The sequence below is a fragment of the Phoca vitulina genome, unplaced genomic scaffold (assembly GCF_004348235.1).
Source record: "Phoca vitulina isolate PV1807 unplaced genomic scaffold, GSC_HSeal_1.0 scaffold13, whole genome shotgun sequence".
Lineage (NCBI taxonomy): Eukaryota > Metazoa > Chordata > Mammalia > Carnivora > Phocidae > Phoca > Phoca vitulina.
The window spans coordinates 14273768-14293140 of NW_022589716.1; the positions used below are offsets into that span (position 1 = coordinate 14273768).

Below are 19373 nucleotides of genomic sequence, written 5' to 3' on the forward strand. Positions count from 1 at the left end.
ATTTGTCCTTTAAGTATTATCAGCATTGCTGCATGCAGGCTCTGGGATGCTGGGATCTGGGACCAGCTAACATTCTGTGGGTGATAGTCACATGCCAGGCCCTCTGCATTGTGCCCTTGTTTCAGCCTAATGTGGGGGCCATTCCTGCTCTCACCATATGAGGGAAAAGATGGACGCACAGAGCTTCTAGCAACCTGCCAAAGTCCCATATCCCAAGTGAGGCCCTCAAGGGACTTAGAGTGTGCTAGTGAGCCCCTTGAATGGGCACCCTGGGGTCGGTCTATGGCGATGAGTGCAGCAGATCCTGAAGACAAAGCTGGAAGGTGATGATGGATTGGCCTGGGTGAGGGACCCCAAAGCAGGCAGAAAATGGGGCTGAGGTCTGGATGTCAGAGTTGCCCATGACGCTGGCTGACTCACATCCAGACAGCGTGATGGACAAAGAAGACTTCCTTGGCCACTCTCACAGCCCCAGGGTCAACTATGCTGTTTACCAGTCTGTCAATGGCCAGAGAAGAGGGTGGTGGACTACAGTAACGCAGCCGCTCTGGTTAGCTCACCGCTGAGTGACTGGCACCTCCCACCGGGACTTCATAGCAGTCTTTGGGGGTCATAGCCATATTAGACCTTTAACCCCAAGGAGGTTCCGGGAGCTGGGGGGAGGGGCACCAACAAAGGAAAGAAAACCAGGCATGCACGTGCCCCTCAGAGGGCTTCACCTTCTCAGATCATTTTCATCTGATTCTGCTGAAAACGTCTCTTCGCAGTTTTATCAGCCTCTTTCCTTCTGTAGTTCAGAAATGAATTCGCAGTGGCTACGCCTGAATGGGAGCCACAGTCTCTTATGGGGAAGGGGATTCTGAAATAATCCTCTCTTCCTCTTTGGCTCTAAAGAAGAAGGTCCCCAAGATCCACCCACTTGCTGAAAAGAATCCTGAATTGTCTTATACTCCCTTAATTCTCACTAGTATTATACCTTCTAAAGGCTAACGGAGAGTATAAACCAAGCATTTTTAAAATGTTCCCATCTTTGACCCAGCAATTCCATTTCCAGGCTTCTAGCTCTGGAAAATCATCAGAAATGAGGCAAAATTGAACTACTGAGATGGTAAGCAATATGAAATAACTCAATTAGAATGGATTGATATTATGGATCATGTGGTTATTTAAAATTGCATGGTGCAGCCACTCTGGAAAACAGTAAGGAGGTTCCTCAAAAAGTTAAAAACAGAACTACCCTACGATCCAGCAATTGAACTACTAGGTATTTACGCAAAGAATACAAAAATACTAATTTAAAGGCTGATGTTTATAGCAGCATTATCAACAATAGCCAAATTATGGGAAGAGCCCACGTGTCCATCGACTGATAAATGGATAAAGATGTAGTGTGTATGTAGATACAATGGAGTATTATTCAGCTATAAAAAAGAATGAAATCTTGCCACTTGCAATGACATGGATGGAGCTAGAGAGTATTATGCTAAGCAAAATAAGTCAGTCAGAGAAAGACAAACACCATATGATTTCACTCCTATTTGGAATTTAAGAAACAAAAATGATCCTAAGGGGAAAAAAGGGAGAGGCAAAATAAGAAACAGATTCTTAACTCTAGAGAACAAACTGATGGCTACCAGAGGGAAGGTGGATGCGGGGAAGGGGTGAAATAGGGGATGGGGATGGGGATTAAGGAGTGCACCGGACAACATTCATGTGCTCGTTGTGATGAGCATTGGGTGTTGTATGGAAGTCCTAAATCACTATATTGTACACCTGAAACTAATATTACACTGTATGTTAACTGACAGGTTTTAAATAAAAACTTTAAAAAATAATAAAATTGCAGTTTACATAACTTCCAATAGTATAAAAAGTTATTAAATGAAAGGACAGAAAAAACATCCTAATCCACCCCAAATGCAAAACTGAATGCATGAGTTCATCTATGTAGAAAAAAACTGGGAAGGAAATACACCAAATATTAACTGTGGTTCCTCTTTCTCCAGGTGAGATTACAGGCCATTTTTGGAGTCATCTTTTTCAGTTTCGAAAATTTCTAAAGTACTACACTCATATTTGGAAGACATTGTCCCCCTGAGGCTAGTTAGTTACAAAGCAGAGCACATGGGTCGTCTGAAGACTGTGGCACCAGCTAGAGGTTGCAGTTGGTTTTTCAGTACCCATTTGGATCTGCCCATCACCCCAGCTTCAGGTGTCAGCCTTGTAATTAGGTGTTATGGACACTAGGGGGAAGCCTTGCCCCGTGGAAAGACTAAGAAACCTACCGGCAGCAGAATCAAAGCACAAATAACTTTCATAACACAGTTATTGTACAGTTCTTGCATTGGTAAGAAACACAGTGCGCCTTCCATGAGAGCTTCAAACTTCCCTCTAAAATTAGCACTACGACATTTTAGAAAAGCTACATATTCATAGCTTAACTCAGGAGAACAGACAAGAAACCGGAGCTGACCATTTGAGTCCTTGACACATTATTGTTCTCCCTTCTTAGCAAAACTCCTTCAAAGCATTGTGGAAACCCACTGCTTGATCTTCCATCCTCTCTTTGACCTGTCAAGGCTCACCAAGATGTCTTGAGTGACCAACTTCCCCCGCTCCTGTTGCATGTTCCCAGGATACATGCCATTCCCCTCCATGCAACTGCACGGTCTTCTTGATGTTTATCAAACTTCCTGCCAGGTAGGTGCCACGAAAGGCTTTTGAACAGGAGTCTGAGTGTCAGGGTTAGGACTAAGGGTTAGGAAACATTTAGTGCTGGTGATGGGCAGGACAGACTGAAGGAGGAGTGTGAGGCTGACCCCAATTTGGAAGGGAGCTAGGCACTGGGGGAGGGCAGGTGTCACCCAAGGAGGTCTAGAGGGAGGGAGAGTGCGCTGAGAGCATGGGGGCACATGTCCTGCCCAGGGAGAGAAAAGAGACTTCAGATTCCTCACCTCACAGCCACAGAAGTCCTGGAGGAAGTAGGCAAAACACCGGACAACATTCATGTGATTCTGGCCATCTTTGCTGGAATAGCAGAGGAAGACCTTCGGCCTCGGCCGGAGCCTCTCCCTGGGGAGCGCCGTGGTGTACGAGGAGGACTCAGAACTCTCTTCATCTAAATGTGAATATATATTTTCTAAATTGGAAAAGAAGATAGGGTTGATGCCTACGAGCAATGCTTTGTCCTGTGCCTTAAGACTTGGGACCTAATGCCATCTTCAAGAAACAACAGTTGATACTCCCAGTCCCCAGCCCCTGGGGTCCCCACTGGAAACAGGACAGCTGATTTCTCCAGTGGAGCAACAAATACCTCGGGTAAGCCGAGAAAACTGCCGGGGCCACTCTGGTCAGCAGAGAGCACCCAGAAGCAGGTCCTGCAACCAAGTGTACCTACCAGACCAATTAAGCACTAACAGAGCTGACCTTTAAAAAAAAAAAAAAAAAAAAGACAAAAAGCAAAAGAAAACCCTTTTATTGAGGTATAACTTACAAAGGTAAAATGCATAAATCTTAAGAACAATCTCAGTAAGCTTTTATCTAAGTATATACCTGTGTAACCATCACTCAGATCAAGATAGAAAAACATTTCCAAGGTCCCCAAAAAGTTCCCTCCCAACACCTGCTTTGTATAAGTCATCAAGCCCTGCCTCTACCCTTACTCATACTTTTAGAGTTCATTTATGTTCTTGAATTTACTATCCTGAGTTTGGGAACAGAATTATGGCTTCATGTTCACGGCTCCTGAGGCTAAAAGTCAAGTATCTTAATGGTAGGAACTACAGGACCTATGTGGCCTCCCAGATGCACATTTGGTTGGGGGCCGGGGTGGGACGGTGGTACCAAGGGCCCAAGGACTCCCAGGCTCCCTCTGTTGGCCGATGTCTTGCCAACCTGGGGGGAAAACACAACACAAAGAGATACCTTGTTGTTTCTTGCGGCACATCACGGTGAAGAGGGTCGCAAATGCCGAGATGACAACCAGTGGCACAGTGATGGCGACAGCCCTGATGGGCCCCGCCCACGGGGAATGCGCTGGGAAATGTCAAAGACAAGGCTTGAAAGAAGCAGCACAAGTTCAAGGAGAATTCTTTTTCTCCCCCACCCCTTTTTTTTGTTTTTAAAGATTTTTTATTTTTAAGTAATCTCTACACCCAATGTGGGGCTTGAACTCACAACTCCAAGGTCAAGAGTCCCACACTCTACTGACTGAGCCAGCCAGGTGCCCCTCTTTTCCTCTTTTTAAACATAAGCTGTGTAACAGGTTCTGGGAGCCTTGACCACATTTCTCTAGTTAGTACTGGTCTGGTGATTATAAAAGGACTCTTTTTAAAGGGTTGTAGAATACTATTCAACAATTAGAGTTGCTGGGACAGTAAATACTTGTGAGTGAGAATTTTGCCCTAGGAAACCTTGCCTCCCACCACTTTTCTTCCAAGGACAAGTGACTATTTGGTCCCAGCTACACATAGACACACACCAACCACAGTGGCCTCTGTCTTCTAGGCATCGACATTAGGATGGAAGGAAAGTCGGCTTTGATGAAACATCATTTTTTTAGAAGAGTGAGGCGGGGGGCGGGGCGCAGAGGGAGAGAGACAGAATCTCAAGCAGATTCCTTGTGCTCAGCATGGAACCTGACACAGGGCTCAATCTCACAACCCTGGGATCATGACCGGAGCCAAAGTCAAGAGTCAGACGCTCAACCGACTAAGCCACCCAGGCGCCCCTGATGGAACATCTTTTAAAAGAGAGGAACTCAAATGCTGTGTTTTGATTTTGTAAACCATGAAGTACAGAAAGTATCAAGTAGCATGGTCTGCCGTAGTCCAGAGCCAACATTTCACACAGAAAAAAAATCATACCTGGCTTTAAGACATAATGCATCACTTTTCTTGTTGTGTTAGTGTCATCCACCAGCTGCAAAACAGAGGATGCTGTATCATTATTTTTTTTAAGTGATAACATCTCAACAGATTTCATTCATTTTTCCACCTGTGGACAGTGGGGGGAAGGAAGAAGGAGAGCTGCTGCCTATGATCATTTATGAGCTGAGACCTGACATTAAATCAGATAAATATCTGCTTTACCACTCAAAACCCTCAACCTCATCACCTTCCATGAATCAAACGTTGTTCATTCACTGATGAATTCAGCTGGTGAGTTCCACATTCTAACACTCTTCCATTATAATGGCATCCTACCACGAATTTTACTGGGCCACCATTAATGCTTTCAGAGGGTGTGTCCATTCAAAACTACATACTGCTATCAAGTCGTACAACCAGTGTTTCTCCCAAAATGTTAAGACATGTTGACTGTCTCTGAATAGCAGGGCTTTGGACAAAATTTTTCATTTCCTTTTCGATTTTTCTTTTATCCCTATTTTTGTAGTATGTTTGATACTGGAAAAGGAATCTAAACTAAAAGAAGAAAAATATTATCATTTGCTTGCTTTTTTCAGTGGTATTTAGAACTTCATGTATACTGATAAAGAAAATGTCAGCAGAAACCTAGAGAAGTATAGGCAGATATAATGGGCAGAACTTTTCCTTTCTGTTTTACTAAAAGTTTTTAGGGACACCTGGGTGGCTCAGTCGGTTAAGTGTCTGCCTTCGGCTCAGGTCATGATCCCAGGGTCCTGGGATCGAGTCCTGAGTTGGGCTCCTTGCTCAGTGGGGAGCCTGCATCTCCCTCTGAATGCCTCTCTCTCTCTCTCTCTGACAAATAAATAAGTCTTTTAAAAAATAAAAATAATAATTTATAAATCTAAATTTTTTAAAAACATATTTTTGTAGTATGACAGTGTAGGAGCCCAGGGCAGGTTGCCCCAGTAGGTACCACAATGGCCTACTGATAAATATTTTGTAATGAAGCTACTGGAGAAAGAAGTAGTGCAAGAATACTCAGACCCTCCCTCTGTCCCCCTGAAAGCAGGAAATAGATCTCCCATATGACAAATACCCTCACTGTTCTGAGAAGTAAAAATGACATCCTTATTGTCTGAGATAGGGACTTTAAAGTCAAGAAAACTGTAGAAACGAACCTTGTTACTTTTTCTAATTTATTACCTCAGCCTAAATTCCACTTAGAATTCCTTACTAATTAAAGCTCCCAAACATCTATTTTTCTTTATCCTGTCAATTCTTCACAAATTTATTATCTCTTTGTCCAAAAAGCATAAGAACTGTGCCTGCCTTTGTCATTTCTTTGGGTTTCAATTTCATTATTGGGCCTCTGTGCACACTCAGTAAGACTCTGGTTTTTTTCACCCCTTAATCTGTCTCATGTCAATTTAATTCCTAAACCAGCTGGAAGAACCCAGGGAGGAAAGAAGGAATTTCTTCCTCCCCTACAAAGGAATACTGTATAGAAATTCTAAACCGTGGTTATGTGGACTATACGGTTTCATAAAAATATTTATATGAAATACTTGAAATACTGAATGAGAAAAATCAAAGACTAATTACATATAAACTTTTTAAAAAGCATGTTAAGGACCATGTAAAAATATAACTGTGCACACCCTCAATGGCTTGAAATTTTAGTGTTGTAAACAGTTGAAATTCTTCATGAACTAGATTCATTCTGTAGAATTAATAATAGGGCTTTCCTGAGTTATACATACCTCAATTATATAATCCCCGGGAGAAACATTTTGAAGGAGGCAGCTGGTTGTCTCTGTATTTTGCTCCTGCAAAGAAACAACACAACACTTTTAAAACTCACTTCTTGGATAAGGGTCATCTGGACCTCTCTTTTCCCCCAAAGCTGAAGGAGACTTGCTACCAGTCTTGACCATGTTCAGAATATATCAATTACATCAGAAAGCAACCATATTTATCTGCTACACATGATCTGAACTTCACTCTGATGAAAACGCCCAGGAGAGCCCAGGACCTCCGTCATAGTTTATACTTACTTAGTGGCACCCTCAGCAGGACTATTCCATTTGCAGACAAAGAAACTATTTAGAATACCCTTTATTTATTGAAAGGGTGAGGAAAGAAATTACCTGCCCATGTTTGTGCATATTTTATGTGCCGTAATTTTGACTTGAGGTCAATGACAGAGGTGAGAGCCTACAGGAAAGCAAAATTCAACAACACAGAAGCATGTCTAGGAAGATGCTAGCTTCTACTCTCATGACCAAAAACCTCTCTTGGTGCCTGCTGAGGCCATCTAGCTAGCAGCCCTGTGCACTTCCACAATTCCCCCTCTTGTTGACCGCCCTCAGTTTAAGAACTTGGTTGCTGAGTTTCTACTTAACTTTGGTCTATGTACAATCAGTAAGCCACTGAAATCCTAGTGGCTTAGCTCCTAGATGTGGCTTTTCCACTGACTAGCTGTGTGACGTTGAGCAAGCCAGGTGACCTCACGGAGCCTCGGGTCGCCCATCTGTAAAGTGGGGTGACAGCAGCCTCTGTTGCGTAGAGTTGTAAGGATTCAGTGAGAATAAAACTTGGTGACTGGCACACAGTGAGCACCCAATGAATGTTTAAAATAGAGCAGAATGAACTAGAAATACTTAATTCTTTTGGTTCCTTGGTAATACCTTTCCCAGGCTTCATCACCCTTGGGATAGCTGGGGTGTAGATAACTGGAGAGTGAGGGTTGTCTCTGAGACACAACATCCTGGAATATCTACCAACCGCTGAGATAAAGCCTCATGTTCATGTTGAACCTTCCAAATTCCGGGCCCAGGGGTCACTTTAAAACATGTAGTAGGGGCACCTGGGTGGCTTAGTCGGTTAAGCGTCTGCCTTCGGCTTGGGTCATGATCTCGGGGTCCTGGGATGGAGCCCTCATCGGGCTCTCTGCTCAGTGGGTAGTCTGCTTCTCCCTCTCCCTCTGTGCTCTCTCAAAAAAAAAATAAAATCTTTATTTTTTTTAAAAAAAGATTTTATTTATTTGAGAGGAAGAATGACACAGAGAGAGAGCATGAGAAGGGGGAGGGTCAGAGGGAGAAGCAGACTCCCCACTGAGTGGGGAGCCTGATGCAGGACTCGATCCAGGGACTCCAGGATCATGACCTGAGCTGAAGGCAGCTGCTTAACCAACCGAGCCACCCAGGCACCCAAAAAAATAAAATCTTTAAAAAAACAAAACAAAACAAAAACATGTAGTATTCCTTAATGTAGGAATACATAGCAGCTCACCTGTTTACAGGTCTTTCTCTTGAAAGGCCCTTCGTGCTTGAGCTTATAGTGAAGATAGAAGAAACGGAAGCCAAAGGTGTGTGGCGCGTGATCGAAGGACACCTGCATGTCCAAACCGTGCTGAGTGATGTTCAGGTTCCGAGGCTTCCAGACTGGGAGGAGGAAGGACCCGGAATGAGCACCCCGAGGCCACCCCGACCCCACCATGCGGGCCAGACCTGATGGACGGGCACAGCTATACTCACAGGGCTTACAGGCCAGATTGTCCGGCTGTAGTAACAGGTCACAGGCTATGAAGAAAGACACATATTTTTTAGTACAGTTTGGCATTTTCCTCAACCAATAGTTCAATAAAATACAAATACACGGTGCTGGGTAGTGTTGGGCAAAGTATAAAATACATCAAGTCAGCAATTCAGTATAGTGTAGTTATATCTTATGAAAATTTAAATTGTACAATATAAAAATATGAATGCAGTTCATTTTACGCCAAATAAATGGAAACAGTGTCAAGTCACCCAGACTCTTGAAGCTTGTCAAGCATGACAGAGGAGTTTCAAGGCCAGCAGCCAAGGGCAGCAGGACTGTGTTCAGGCTGCTACCACAGGGAGGATCTGGTTTAGCCGCGAACAGAAATAGAGCCAGCCCCTTATCCACTGCACAGGGGTCTAGGCCCAAGAGAACTCTGGAGTGATGCTGGTAACTGTCTTGGGATTGTTGTAACCTTTGCTAGCAAATGCTCTGAGGGAGTCTAAAAATGGCATGGAGACAGACATCTACTAAGTAATAGCACCAAAGCCAACAGGGCTTTGAAGCAGGGCTTAAACGTGATGCTAACACAATGAGGCCAAACAGCCAGTCCAGGATGCCATGCTGCTCACCCAGGGAGAACCCTCTGGCAAATGTCCATCCAATGCCAAGAAAAGCAAAGGCAGCGTCAGAATCACAGGGCACCGCAATGGTGATGATCGCGTCTCCCACCTCTGCCTCACCCCCAAATAGACACATTGATTCTGATGGGAAAAATTAATCTTAAATTACACTAGTTCTAATGAAGGCAAGCTTCTCATAAACATATTTGAATCCTCTAATTGGTTATGTGTCAGGCATTGAGATGTTGTAAAATGCACCTAGTCTTCACCCTATGGAATCATATTTTAATTAAGAAAATGAGACCAACTGTTATAAAATAACTTTGCTGCACAGAAAATAAAGTTTAAAAAAAAAGTAAGAAAAGAAAAGAGAAGAGAAGGGAAGGGAAAGGAAGGGAAGGAAAAGGAAAAGGAAAGGAAGGGAAGGGAAGGGAAGGAAAGGAAAGGGGAAAGGGAAAGGAAGGGAAGGGAAGGAAACGAAACGAAAGAAAAGGAAAAGGAAAGGGAAAGGGAAGGAAAGGAAAGGAAAAGAAAAAAGAAAAGGCAAAAAGAAAACACATCCTGTATGTTTCTGGAGTATGAGTTTGAGTTGAGTATGAGTTTTGGAGTTGAGAAGAAAAACATCACAGAGGGGGAGGATGGCTATGGGGATGTAGGAAGGGCTGTCACAGTGGACTGCCAGCTGACCATCGGGGGCCTGGAAGGCCAGACAGAAAGCCCAACTAGGAAGGCAAGAGGGATAGCTACAGATTCCAGGACGCCTGGGCACCAAATCTGAAAGCAGGGATTCAGGTTGAGGAAAGTCCCACCACACCGCATGCAGAACAAATGGCAAAGGGAACTCAGCACATTTGGCTACAGAGTGTGGATTCCAGAGTCAGACTTCTGGGTTCAAATCCCAGCTCCCACCAGAGGCTCTTTACCCTCTGGGTAAAGAGTATGTGAGCTCTTCCCCACCAGCTTTGAGGGTCCGTGTTAACCAGCTGTGGCTTCCTTGCCAAAGAACAGGGGATTTGAACCCAGAAGTCTGACTCTGGAATCCACACTCTGCAGCCAACTGTGCTGAGTTCCCTTTGCCATTTGTTCTGCATGCGGTGTGGTGGGACTTTCCTCAACCTGAATCCCTGCTTTCAGATTTGGTGCCCAGGCGTCCTGGAATCTGTAGCTATCCCTCTTGCCTTCCTAGTTGGGCTTTCTGTCTGGCCTTCCAGGCCCCCGATGGTCAGCTGGCAGTCCACTGTGACAGCCCTTCCTACATCCCCATAGCCATCCTCCCCCTCTGTGATGTTTTTCTTCTCAACTCCAAAACTCATACTCAACTCAAACTCATACAAACACATCTAATAAGTGGACATGGGAGGATCAAATTCTTTGAAGGGTCGTTATGGGGGTAAACGGAGTCAGTATTTAGAAAGCATTTATAACAGGGCCTGACACATAGATGTTAAACTTTCTAGAAAGAGGCAATCTCAGGGTTACTGATTAACTGTCTTAATGTAATCCTGAAAACAGGCAATCACAGAAGCCACTTTCCTGATGACAGGTCAAAAAAGATGGAATTATTTCATGCTCTACCCTTCATCTCCAAAATCAACTTCTACTTTTTAGTCCTGCTTTTTTTTTTCCAAATGGTTTTAATATATGGCTGTTTACAGCAGCTGTACCCCTCCCTCCCCCCCAAAATAAGCAAGCATCATGTCTACTCTTGAACAAGTTGGCAATTGGTGTCTCTGGTTAGGTGTACTCTGCCTAGGCCAAATCTTAATTCTAAGAATTGCTTTTCTGGATGGTTTTGTCCTCGCCATGCTGGTTTCATACCAGTATTTGGTGGGCTCTTGAATATATTCCTTGGAAAAGTCATTAGGATCAGGAGTAGTCTCATCATGGGAACCAGGCAAGCAGGCCATACTCACCACGGGTTCTGAAGAAGAAAGGGTGGTAATTGCTTTCATTTTTAATGGAAGGAAAAGGGACAATCTTCACAAAGTAATCTGTTTCAAATTTCATATTCAGGAAAGGTTGAGATTCCATTCCCTAAAAGGGAATAAAAGCAGACACGATATCATGAAGAAATCACCCACCCCTCCACCTACACACCAGACCTTCAGGCCTCTCTGACGGTCACCCACACACTCTTCCAGACCTGGGGTCTATTTTCTGGACCACGTTTAACTGAAATAAAAGATCAGCAAGGCTGCCTGTTCTTTGGCAAGGAAGCCACAGCTGGTTAACACGGACCCTCAAAGCTGGTGGGGAAGAGCTCACATACTCTTGAGAGCACAAAGCCACCTTCCAGGACGTGTAACCCGAGAGGTGTGTTTACCAGCGAGAAGTGCTGGAGGGATTCTCTGGGTGTGGAGCAGGCTTGAGGTGTTGCTGAGCTATTTCTCACCCACCTTGGCAGGAGGGGTGGACCCCACAGCCCCTCCTTCTCCAGTTTCACCGACATTCAATAGACCATTCAGACCCCCAGAACAATGGCGTGTCTTCAGGAGCACATTCTCTGCGTGCGACTTACGGTTCTTTTGAAGCTACTGTTTAGCTGCTTTGGGTCCTTTAGAATCAGTTGTTGGCACCGTCTTCCCTCCGACTTCAGCTCCTCCAGTATTACTCGAAATCCTTTTAGGAATTCGATGCCTAAGCAAAGCAGAATGCTTTTATGAAAAGCGGACCGAATTACCTTTGAACACACTTTCCTTCCTTTGCCAAGATTACCGTCCTTCCCACCTACATAGCAGAGTTAAAGGAATTCTAACTTTGGCCAGAATATCCGAGTTTTACAGAAAGGAAAACCACATGCCCTGCATTCCTCTGGGACAGGCCAGGTGATTTTCTCTGTCCCATCATGACTCGTTAATTAACTCTAATTCAGCCAGCCATTTCACAAATGCCCACTGCCTCTGTGACATTAGGGTTCAAATAGTTAGGCTCAAGTCACAATTCATCCTAAAAGTCTAGAGTGGAATATATTAATTTCTAGGTCATCAGACAGGGTGTATTCAGCTGACGATAATTCCCAATGCTGACCAGGAACTCCCCAAAACCATGTTTCTACTTTAAGTTTTCGTCCTGTATTTGCTGGCATGGTTCACTGAGTCATGCACAAAATTCCCAACAAAGTGTATGTCTGCACCCAAGGGGTTCCTAGGCTTGAGATTAAATAGTTTAGAATGCCTATGTGATTTACAAAGCAGTTCTTGCTCTAATCAGGCCTGAAAGGCAGACACCCAAGGGCTGCCCAGTGTGTGCTCTTCATACAGCCCTCAGAGGCCCCGAGACGCCCACCGTGCTGCTGAAAGGCGACGGCCCAGCCTCCTGCCACCTGAGGAGTAAGCTCCGCTGATCACGAGAGCCAACACCAGCGCTCTGCATCCCATGGAAACTAGCTAGAGCGGTCCACCTGCAGCTGGAGGTCCCCAAGGCCGGCCTCAATGGGCGCGGTATCGATTTCGCATGCTTTCCGAACGCTACAAGGGGACAATTTCAACCCTTGCCCTCGTAGCGCAAAAGTAATGACATAGGATACAATTAACCAGGTGGGAAAAGTATTGATGGCAAAGGACAGGGAAATCTTTTTTGAATCCTATCATTATTTGATGAAGAACATATATTTTCCAGTGAGTAGGGCAAAGGAGTTACAATGAGAGCTTCACATTTTCGGGGGTCACAGTGTACAATGTGCTGGTACCGACTCTGCCGCATCGCACTTTTTTTTTAAGATTTTTATTTATTTATTTGCCAGAGAGAGAGCACAAGCAGGGGGAGCACCAGAGGGAGAAGCAGGCTCTCCGCCGAGCCGGGAGCCCAATGCAGGGCTCGATCCCAGGACCCTGGGATCATGACCTGAGCTGAAGGCAGATGCTTAACGGACTGAGCCACCCGGGTGTCCCCCACATTGCATTTCAAGTACAAAGCTTCCTGTGCGGGTGAGAGCCAGCTGATCCCCAGCCCAAGACTCAGACATGCTAACAAGATCCAAGGTCTTTGACCAGCGACCAGTTAGCAGATCTCACAGGAACTTGCCTTTTGAGATTAAAAAAAAAAAAAAAGTTGAACAAATCCTTATTATTTATACCAAGATTTAATTCATGCCATGTCCCCAGAGCTCCTGTTTAACAAAAGCTGGGTGATTAATAGGATTCAAGACTGTGTATCTCACAGTTTCATAAAAATTCATCAGCTGAGGTGGGAGTGGGTGGTTCTAGTCCTTATTTTTAAAAGACCTGCCTGAAAAACCTATGCCAAGTCTGGGTGGGGTCGGGGTAGAAGCGGCAAATGTAAATCTTTTTTTTTTTTTAAGATTTTATTTATTTGACAGAGAGAGAGCGCAAGCAGGGGGGTAGCAGAGGGAGAGGGAGAAGCAGGCTTCCCGCGGAGCAGGGAGCCTGATGCGGGGCTCGATCCCAGGACCCCGGGACCATGACCTGGGCCGAAGGCAGATGCTTAAGCAACTGAACCACCCAGGCGCCCCAAGCAAATGTAAATCTTATAGTAACACCTTTATCACAATACCCTGAATGAATGCCTTATAGTTACATGTGTAGCAACTTCATAGAGCAGCTTCCAATGATGGAACTTATTTGCTCCTTTCCATCATTTAAAACTGGATGAATCCTCCTAACATCCATGGGAGGAAGGTATTATCCCCATTTTACAGATGAGGAAACAGCTATCAAGACACTGAACGACTTGCCCAGGATCACACAGGAATTAAACAGCAGATGTGGGATTCAAACCCCAGAGTGTCTGGCTCTAAGCTGGTGCTCTTAACCCATATGCTTCTCTGTCTCCCACCGAGTTTCCTTGATAAAACCTGAAAGAACCTTATAGAAACAGATAGAACCTGTCCACCCACAAATCATCGTGCTGGAAAAGCACCACATTCTGCCCTCACTGCTCCACCTGTTAGTTTTCCAACCACACGCTCACATCCCTTACTTTTAAGGAGCCTGCAATTTGTCAGGCCAACCCCTCCACTCTATAGCCTTACATGGAATGACCACTTCCCGTTTATCCACAGAGAATGTTTTTATCTTTAAATGTTAAGATAATGTTATTTTTGGAAAACCCGTTGCGTTCAGACCCAGCAGTATTTACATGGATAAGTGAGTTAGTCCCATGGGTCTGATCTATCCTCCCTCACTCTGCACTCATCTCTCCTGCAGTTGGATTTTTCTGAGATTTATCCTGTTCAGATGAAGAAATCCAGGCTTTTATTGTACTTTTCCCTTGGCCAGATTTTTTTTTTTAATTCTAAGATTCAGTGGCTATGTCAAAGGAGCAGCTTTGAGGACCAGGTTCTGATGATGGTAACAGTAGCCACTTTTTTCCCCCCTGTTTTGTTTTTTTCTTAAAGATTTTATTTTAAAGTAATCTCTACACTCGATGTGGGGCTTGAAACTACAACCCCAAGATCAAGAGTCACATGCTCCACCGACTGGGCTATGCAGGTACCCCAATAGCCACTGTTTTTTAAGAGCTCTTTCTAGGGTCACCTGGCTGGCCCAGTCAGTGGAGCAGGCAACTCTGATCTCAGGGTCGTGAGTTCAAGCCCCACATTGGGTGTCAAGATTACTTAAATAAAAACTTTAAAAAAAAGAAAAAAGCTCTTTTTAGAAATACACTGCATGTGTGTGTGTGTCAGGAAATCTTATAACCAACCAAGAGGCAGTCATCTGCCCGTTACAGATGGGGAAGCGGGGCTCAGCAAGGGTTAGAGGCCTCTTGTAAAAGGTAGAATCTGGGTTCACACCTAGGCCCATCTGAACAAATGGGCCCTGCTCATGTCCCACACCCAATTATCCCATCCAATCATTAACTTAAATGATTAAGTTAATTAAAGAGGACAAGCAGACTCTGCCCTAACCTGAATCTGGCCAGATGATGTGGATTTGCTTTTTCCTGTTTCTTCATTTTGTTTTTTTTTCAGCCTACATAGTTTAAACAAATTCAGTTAGTTGGAAACATTTAAAAATTGATTTTATGGGGGCGCCTGGGTGGCTCAGTCAATTAAGCGTCTGCCTCTGGCTCAGCTCATGATCCCAGAGTCCTGGGATCGAGCCCCGCGTCGGGCTCCCTGCTCCACGGAAAGCCTGCTTCTCCCTCTCCCACTCCCCCTGCTTGTATTCCCTCTCTCGCTATTTCTCTCTCTGTCAAATAAATAAACAAAATTAAAAAAAAAAAAAGAAAAAGAAAAAGAAAACTGGAATATTCCTGAAAACTCACAACATGTGCCAGTGCTGTGCTTGGGTATCCATATGGGCACAGAGATGGCCGATGCTGGATGCTGAGGCCATTACATCCTTGGACAGCTCACCTGTCCCCCGACTACTGCTGAGACCCAGAGGCCAAGCATTCAATGTGATTTATCACCACACACTATTATTTTGCAAACCTACATCTCTCTCAGCAACAGCCAAGCGAATAAAAGATGAGCCGTGAGGCCCAGCATCAAGCTGCGTGCATGCCCAGCAAGTATTCGCACCAAAGCAGGCAGTGTTTCTGGGCCGAAGCCCACCTAAGCTACACTTATGTCAAGACCTGCCTGGCTCCTGGAGGTTGTCACACTGGGACCCCTGCACTGGTCACCACCCATACCAGCCACGTGGTGGACTCCATTTTGACCAACTTACCAAGAGCCCCTGGGGACCAAAGAATGGTGACTGCCACTTGGTCGTGGCAAGCATACTGACTGATAGTGATGTTCTGGGCATCAGCAATCACATGCTTCCCCACTGGATTCAAGTAAGTGGTGCAGTCTAGAGAGTTGGGAGAACAAAGAACAGTTAGATTAAGACATTTATTTTTTGAGGTCCACGTTCATCTTCTCAAATTACACAGAGCCGTCTGGAGGCGGCCAAATCCATTCTGTCTAAAGACGTGTGCTGCATAAGCCCAAATAGGACATCAAAGATTGACTGCTGGGGAAACTGTAAGGTGCTGTAGTGGGGCTTGTTTATAGCACCAACACCACTGCCCACCCTTTGAGTTCAATTCTAGGACAGCATGAGGAGGATCATATATGGTGTGGCTGTATATGTTTATACATAGACAGTTTGACTATGTATCTGGCATTGACTTCTTTACTATTATGACACTTTACCTAAATCAATAATTATTTACATCGATTCAATCGGTTTTCAGCATTTGAGAGTGATCTGAAACAAAACAAATGTCTAAATAGTCTGGGGCTTGCTTTTAGAAGAAACCTGGAGGCAAGGTGAGCAGGGCAAGGCAGCAGGATGAGGATGGGACTCACGGGGGAGCGGCTCACAGTAAGCCTGTTAAAAAATCCGATTAGTACCTACAAAAGAGACTCACCGACTTCATGATGAGCAAAGTACCTTCAACATTAATAGCATCTCAAAGGTAAAACTTCTGTTCCCGAACACCATGTGTTAGCAAAGACACCCGCAATGCCCACCAAATTCAAAGAGCTCCACGTTGCTCAAAAAATGAAGACCGATTCTCTGATACTGTCTGAGGACATTACTTACAGCCAGCTGTCAAGGCCACCACAACCATGTGAGCAGCTCTGACACCTGGTATTGCTAAAGAAACCTTCAAAGTCTACAGGATCCTAAAAAACTGCCAGAAGCTTCCAGCCAGACTCGGAATGGGACTCCAGAGAATGGCCGTGGGCTGTTCTGGCCACTCATACAGGGAGAACCACCAGCCATCCCTGGCAAATGCCAACTCATGGTTCTTACACTGCTTCATCTCCATTTCTTTCTCAATGATTAAAATGGAAAACTCTTGTTGGTATCTGCTGCAAAAAGTCCTCAGTTCCATCAAATGTCCAAACCGACTCATGATGCCTCCGAAATCAGGGTGTTTTACTTTGAGGTGAAGCAGTCAGGGGGATTTTCTAGGTTCAGTGAATCTGCTGCACTCCCCCTGCCCCTGCTGTACATCACACCACACACTTCCCATTTTTTTTTAAAGATTTTATTTATTTGAGAGAGTGTGAGAGAGAGCACGAGTGGGGGTGGGGGCAGAGGCAGAGGGAGAAGCAGACTCCACTGAGCAAAGAGTCCAACTTGGGACTTGATCCCAGGACCCGAGATCATGACCTGAGCTGAAGGCAGGTGCTCAACTGACTGACCCAGGTGCCCCCACATTTCCCACTTTTATGACTAAAAACATTCCCTGGGTATTTGAAAATTACAAAAGAACATAAGAAAAATGTAGAAGTCATCCATGCCCTCCCACCACACAGGTAACTACTATCAACTTCTAAAAACATCCTTCCAAGCCTTTTAATGGGCACATAATATTCCTCCTTTTTAACTTTCTCACTACAGTTCAACACACACGCACTACAAGGCACGCCCCCCCACTTTGGTCACTCCCAGCTCCCACACTGCCTTGGGCCCTGCTTTCTTGCCTAACTGCTCTAGGTGGACCCCATTCCATAAACTCCATCTGCTTATAAAGCAGCCACCTCTACATTTCAAAATTACTTCTTTTGAAAAGATGTTAGGGGGGCGCCTGCGTGGCTGAGTCGTTAAGCGTCTGCCTTTGGCTCAGGTTGTGATCCCGGGGTCCTGGGATCGAGCCCCACGTTGCTCAGCGGGGAGTCTGCTTCTCCCTCTCCCACCCCCCCTGCTTGTGTTCCTGCTCTCTCTCTCTCTGTCAAATAAATAAATAAAATCTTTATAAAAAGAAAAAGAAAAGATGTTAGTAATCAATAAAACCAAATTCTACATCTAATGAAAACTGACTATCGAAACATTTAACATGTGTTCTCTGGGTGCAGAAGAAAAAATTTTCTTTAAATATCTGGTTTAACACCCACATTGTACAAATGACGAAATGTTTTGCAGCTAAGAGACCAGCTGGGTGGCTTCGGATTCCACTGCTGACCAGCCCCGGGTCAGGACAGAAAGCAGCCTCGGATGGCTCATGCATGGCTCTTGCCATTCTATCCTCAGCACAGAGATTATTACCATAATAAGTTCTGAATCAGAGGTAGTCAGCCTGCAAAAAATCCTGGCTGAAACTAGCTTCCCAATATTAAAAAAAAAAAGACAAGATCCCATCATACTTGTCAAGTTCAAGCTTTTTTTTTTTTTTTAGATTTTATTTATTTATTTGAGAGAGAGAGAGCATGAGCAAGGGAGGGGCAGAGGGAGAGGGAGAAGCAGACTCCCCACTAAGCAGGGAACCTGACGTGGGGCTCAATCCCAGGACCTGAGATCATGACCTGAGCCAAAGTCAGACCCTTAACTGACTGAGCCTCCCAGGTGCCCCAAGTTCAAACATTTCCATTTATTGAAACCTCTGCCTTAAACAGCTTTTAGGAAAAGATGCACGAATAAGAGCAAATCATGTTTTTTTTTTTTCTCTGTTCATTCCTAATGCCAAAATTAGCACTCTCCAGGTTTCTGTAAATATAATTATGCAAATATAAAGTCTAAGAATTAAGAAAATGTATTACAAAACCTACTCAGGCATTACCCCCTCAGAGCCTGAAGAAGAAACGAGAAATGCAACATGAAAGGAGACATGGAGACCTTTGAAATTCACTTTTGACTTAATGGCAAGACATTTTCTTTCTTTGTAACATCAAATGACAAAGGAGTAGAAAAATAAGATTTTATAGTTTTGTTTTGGTGAAAACTTGGTAATTTGTTCTTAGCTATTTCAAACAGAACTGGTAACCAGTCAACAGAGCAATAACAGAAACTTCCTTGTGGAAGAGAGAAAGAAATATCTTTTTAATGGAAAACAATGAATAAATTTTTTACACAAACCTGGATCCAATTATTAGGAACTCTAACATTTTGGATTCTGGTTACCAAAAAATTATGCCCAAATGACATTCTGCCAAAATGCAACCGAGCTTCAGATGTCTCGGGAGTCAATTCGAGTTGAGAATTAAATTCTAATTAAATGCTGAAGAATAAGAAAGAAAATAATGACTAAGAGACAGGCATCAAGCACGTGGGCCAAATATTTAGCCCCATGAAGAAAACAATAAGATACTTTTAAGTTTTACAGGTACAGATCCTCTTTCACAAAACCCCATATTAAATTAGAGCTGCAAATACTTGTTTGCAGCTGACCAGAAAATTTTGAACTCTTGAATGTAATACAAGATCTGCCAGGACCAAGAGCATATATTAGAAATTAACTTTGTAGCTCAAAGAGAGATCTCTAACACATGTCTTTACTTAGCTGAATTAAGTATCATGGACTTGCAAATCTTTCATTAGCTTTGTAACATTTACCCAGAGAGCATGCACACACCACGAACATGAAATATCTGTTTCAAATATAAGTCCTCATTGGTTAACTTAAAGTACTCACGTCAGCAACTGTGGGCATAAATTTGACACAC

The 19373-nt window shown here is 44.2% G+C and overlaps 1 protein-coding gene across 2 annotated transcripts in view; it reads right to left on the reverse strand.

Annotated features, from left to right (window-relative positions):
• The window catches only part of IL17RD (interleukin 17 receptor D), a 66765-nt gene that overhangs the window by 5762 nt on the left and 41630 nt on the right, over window positions 1–19373 (reverse strand). The window contains exons 3-11 of one of the 2 annotated variants that reach the window (XM_032411542.1): window positions 15664–15789; window positions 11550–11668; window positions 10945–11065; window positions 8405–8449; window positions 8160–8311; window positions 6629–6694; window positions 4866–4920; window positions 3925–4035; window positions 2955–3118 (exon numbers count right to left, since the gene is read on the reverse strand). In XM_032411542.1, the coding sequence (XP_032267433.1) occupies window positions 2955–3118; window positions 3925–4035; window positions 4866–4920; window positions 6629–6694; window positions 8160–8311; window positions 8405–8449; window positions 10945–11065; window positions 11550–11668; window positions 15664–15789 (959 nt within the window). Of the gene's footprint in view, window positions 1–2954; window positions 3140–3924; window positions 4036–4865; window positions 4921–6628; window positions 6695–8159; window positions 8312–8404; window positions 8450–10944; window positions 11066–11549; window positions 11669–15663; window positions 15790–19373 lie in introns of both variants that reach the window. The other variant, XM_032411541.1, reaches the window with a different exon arrangement.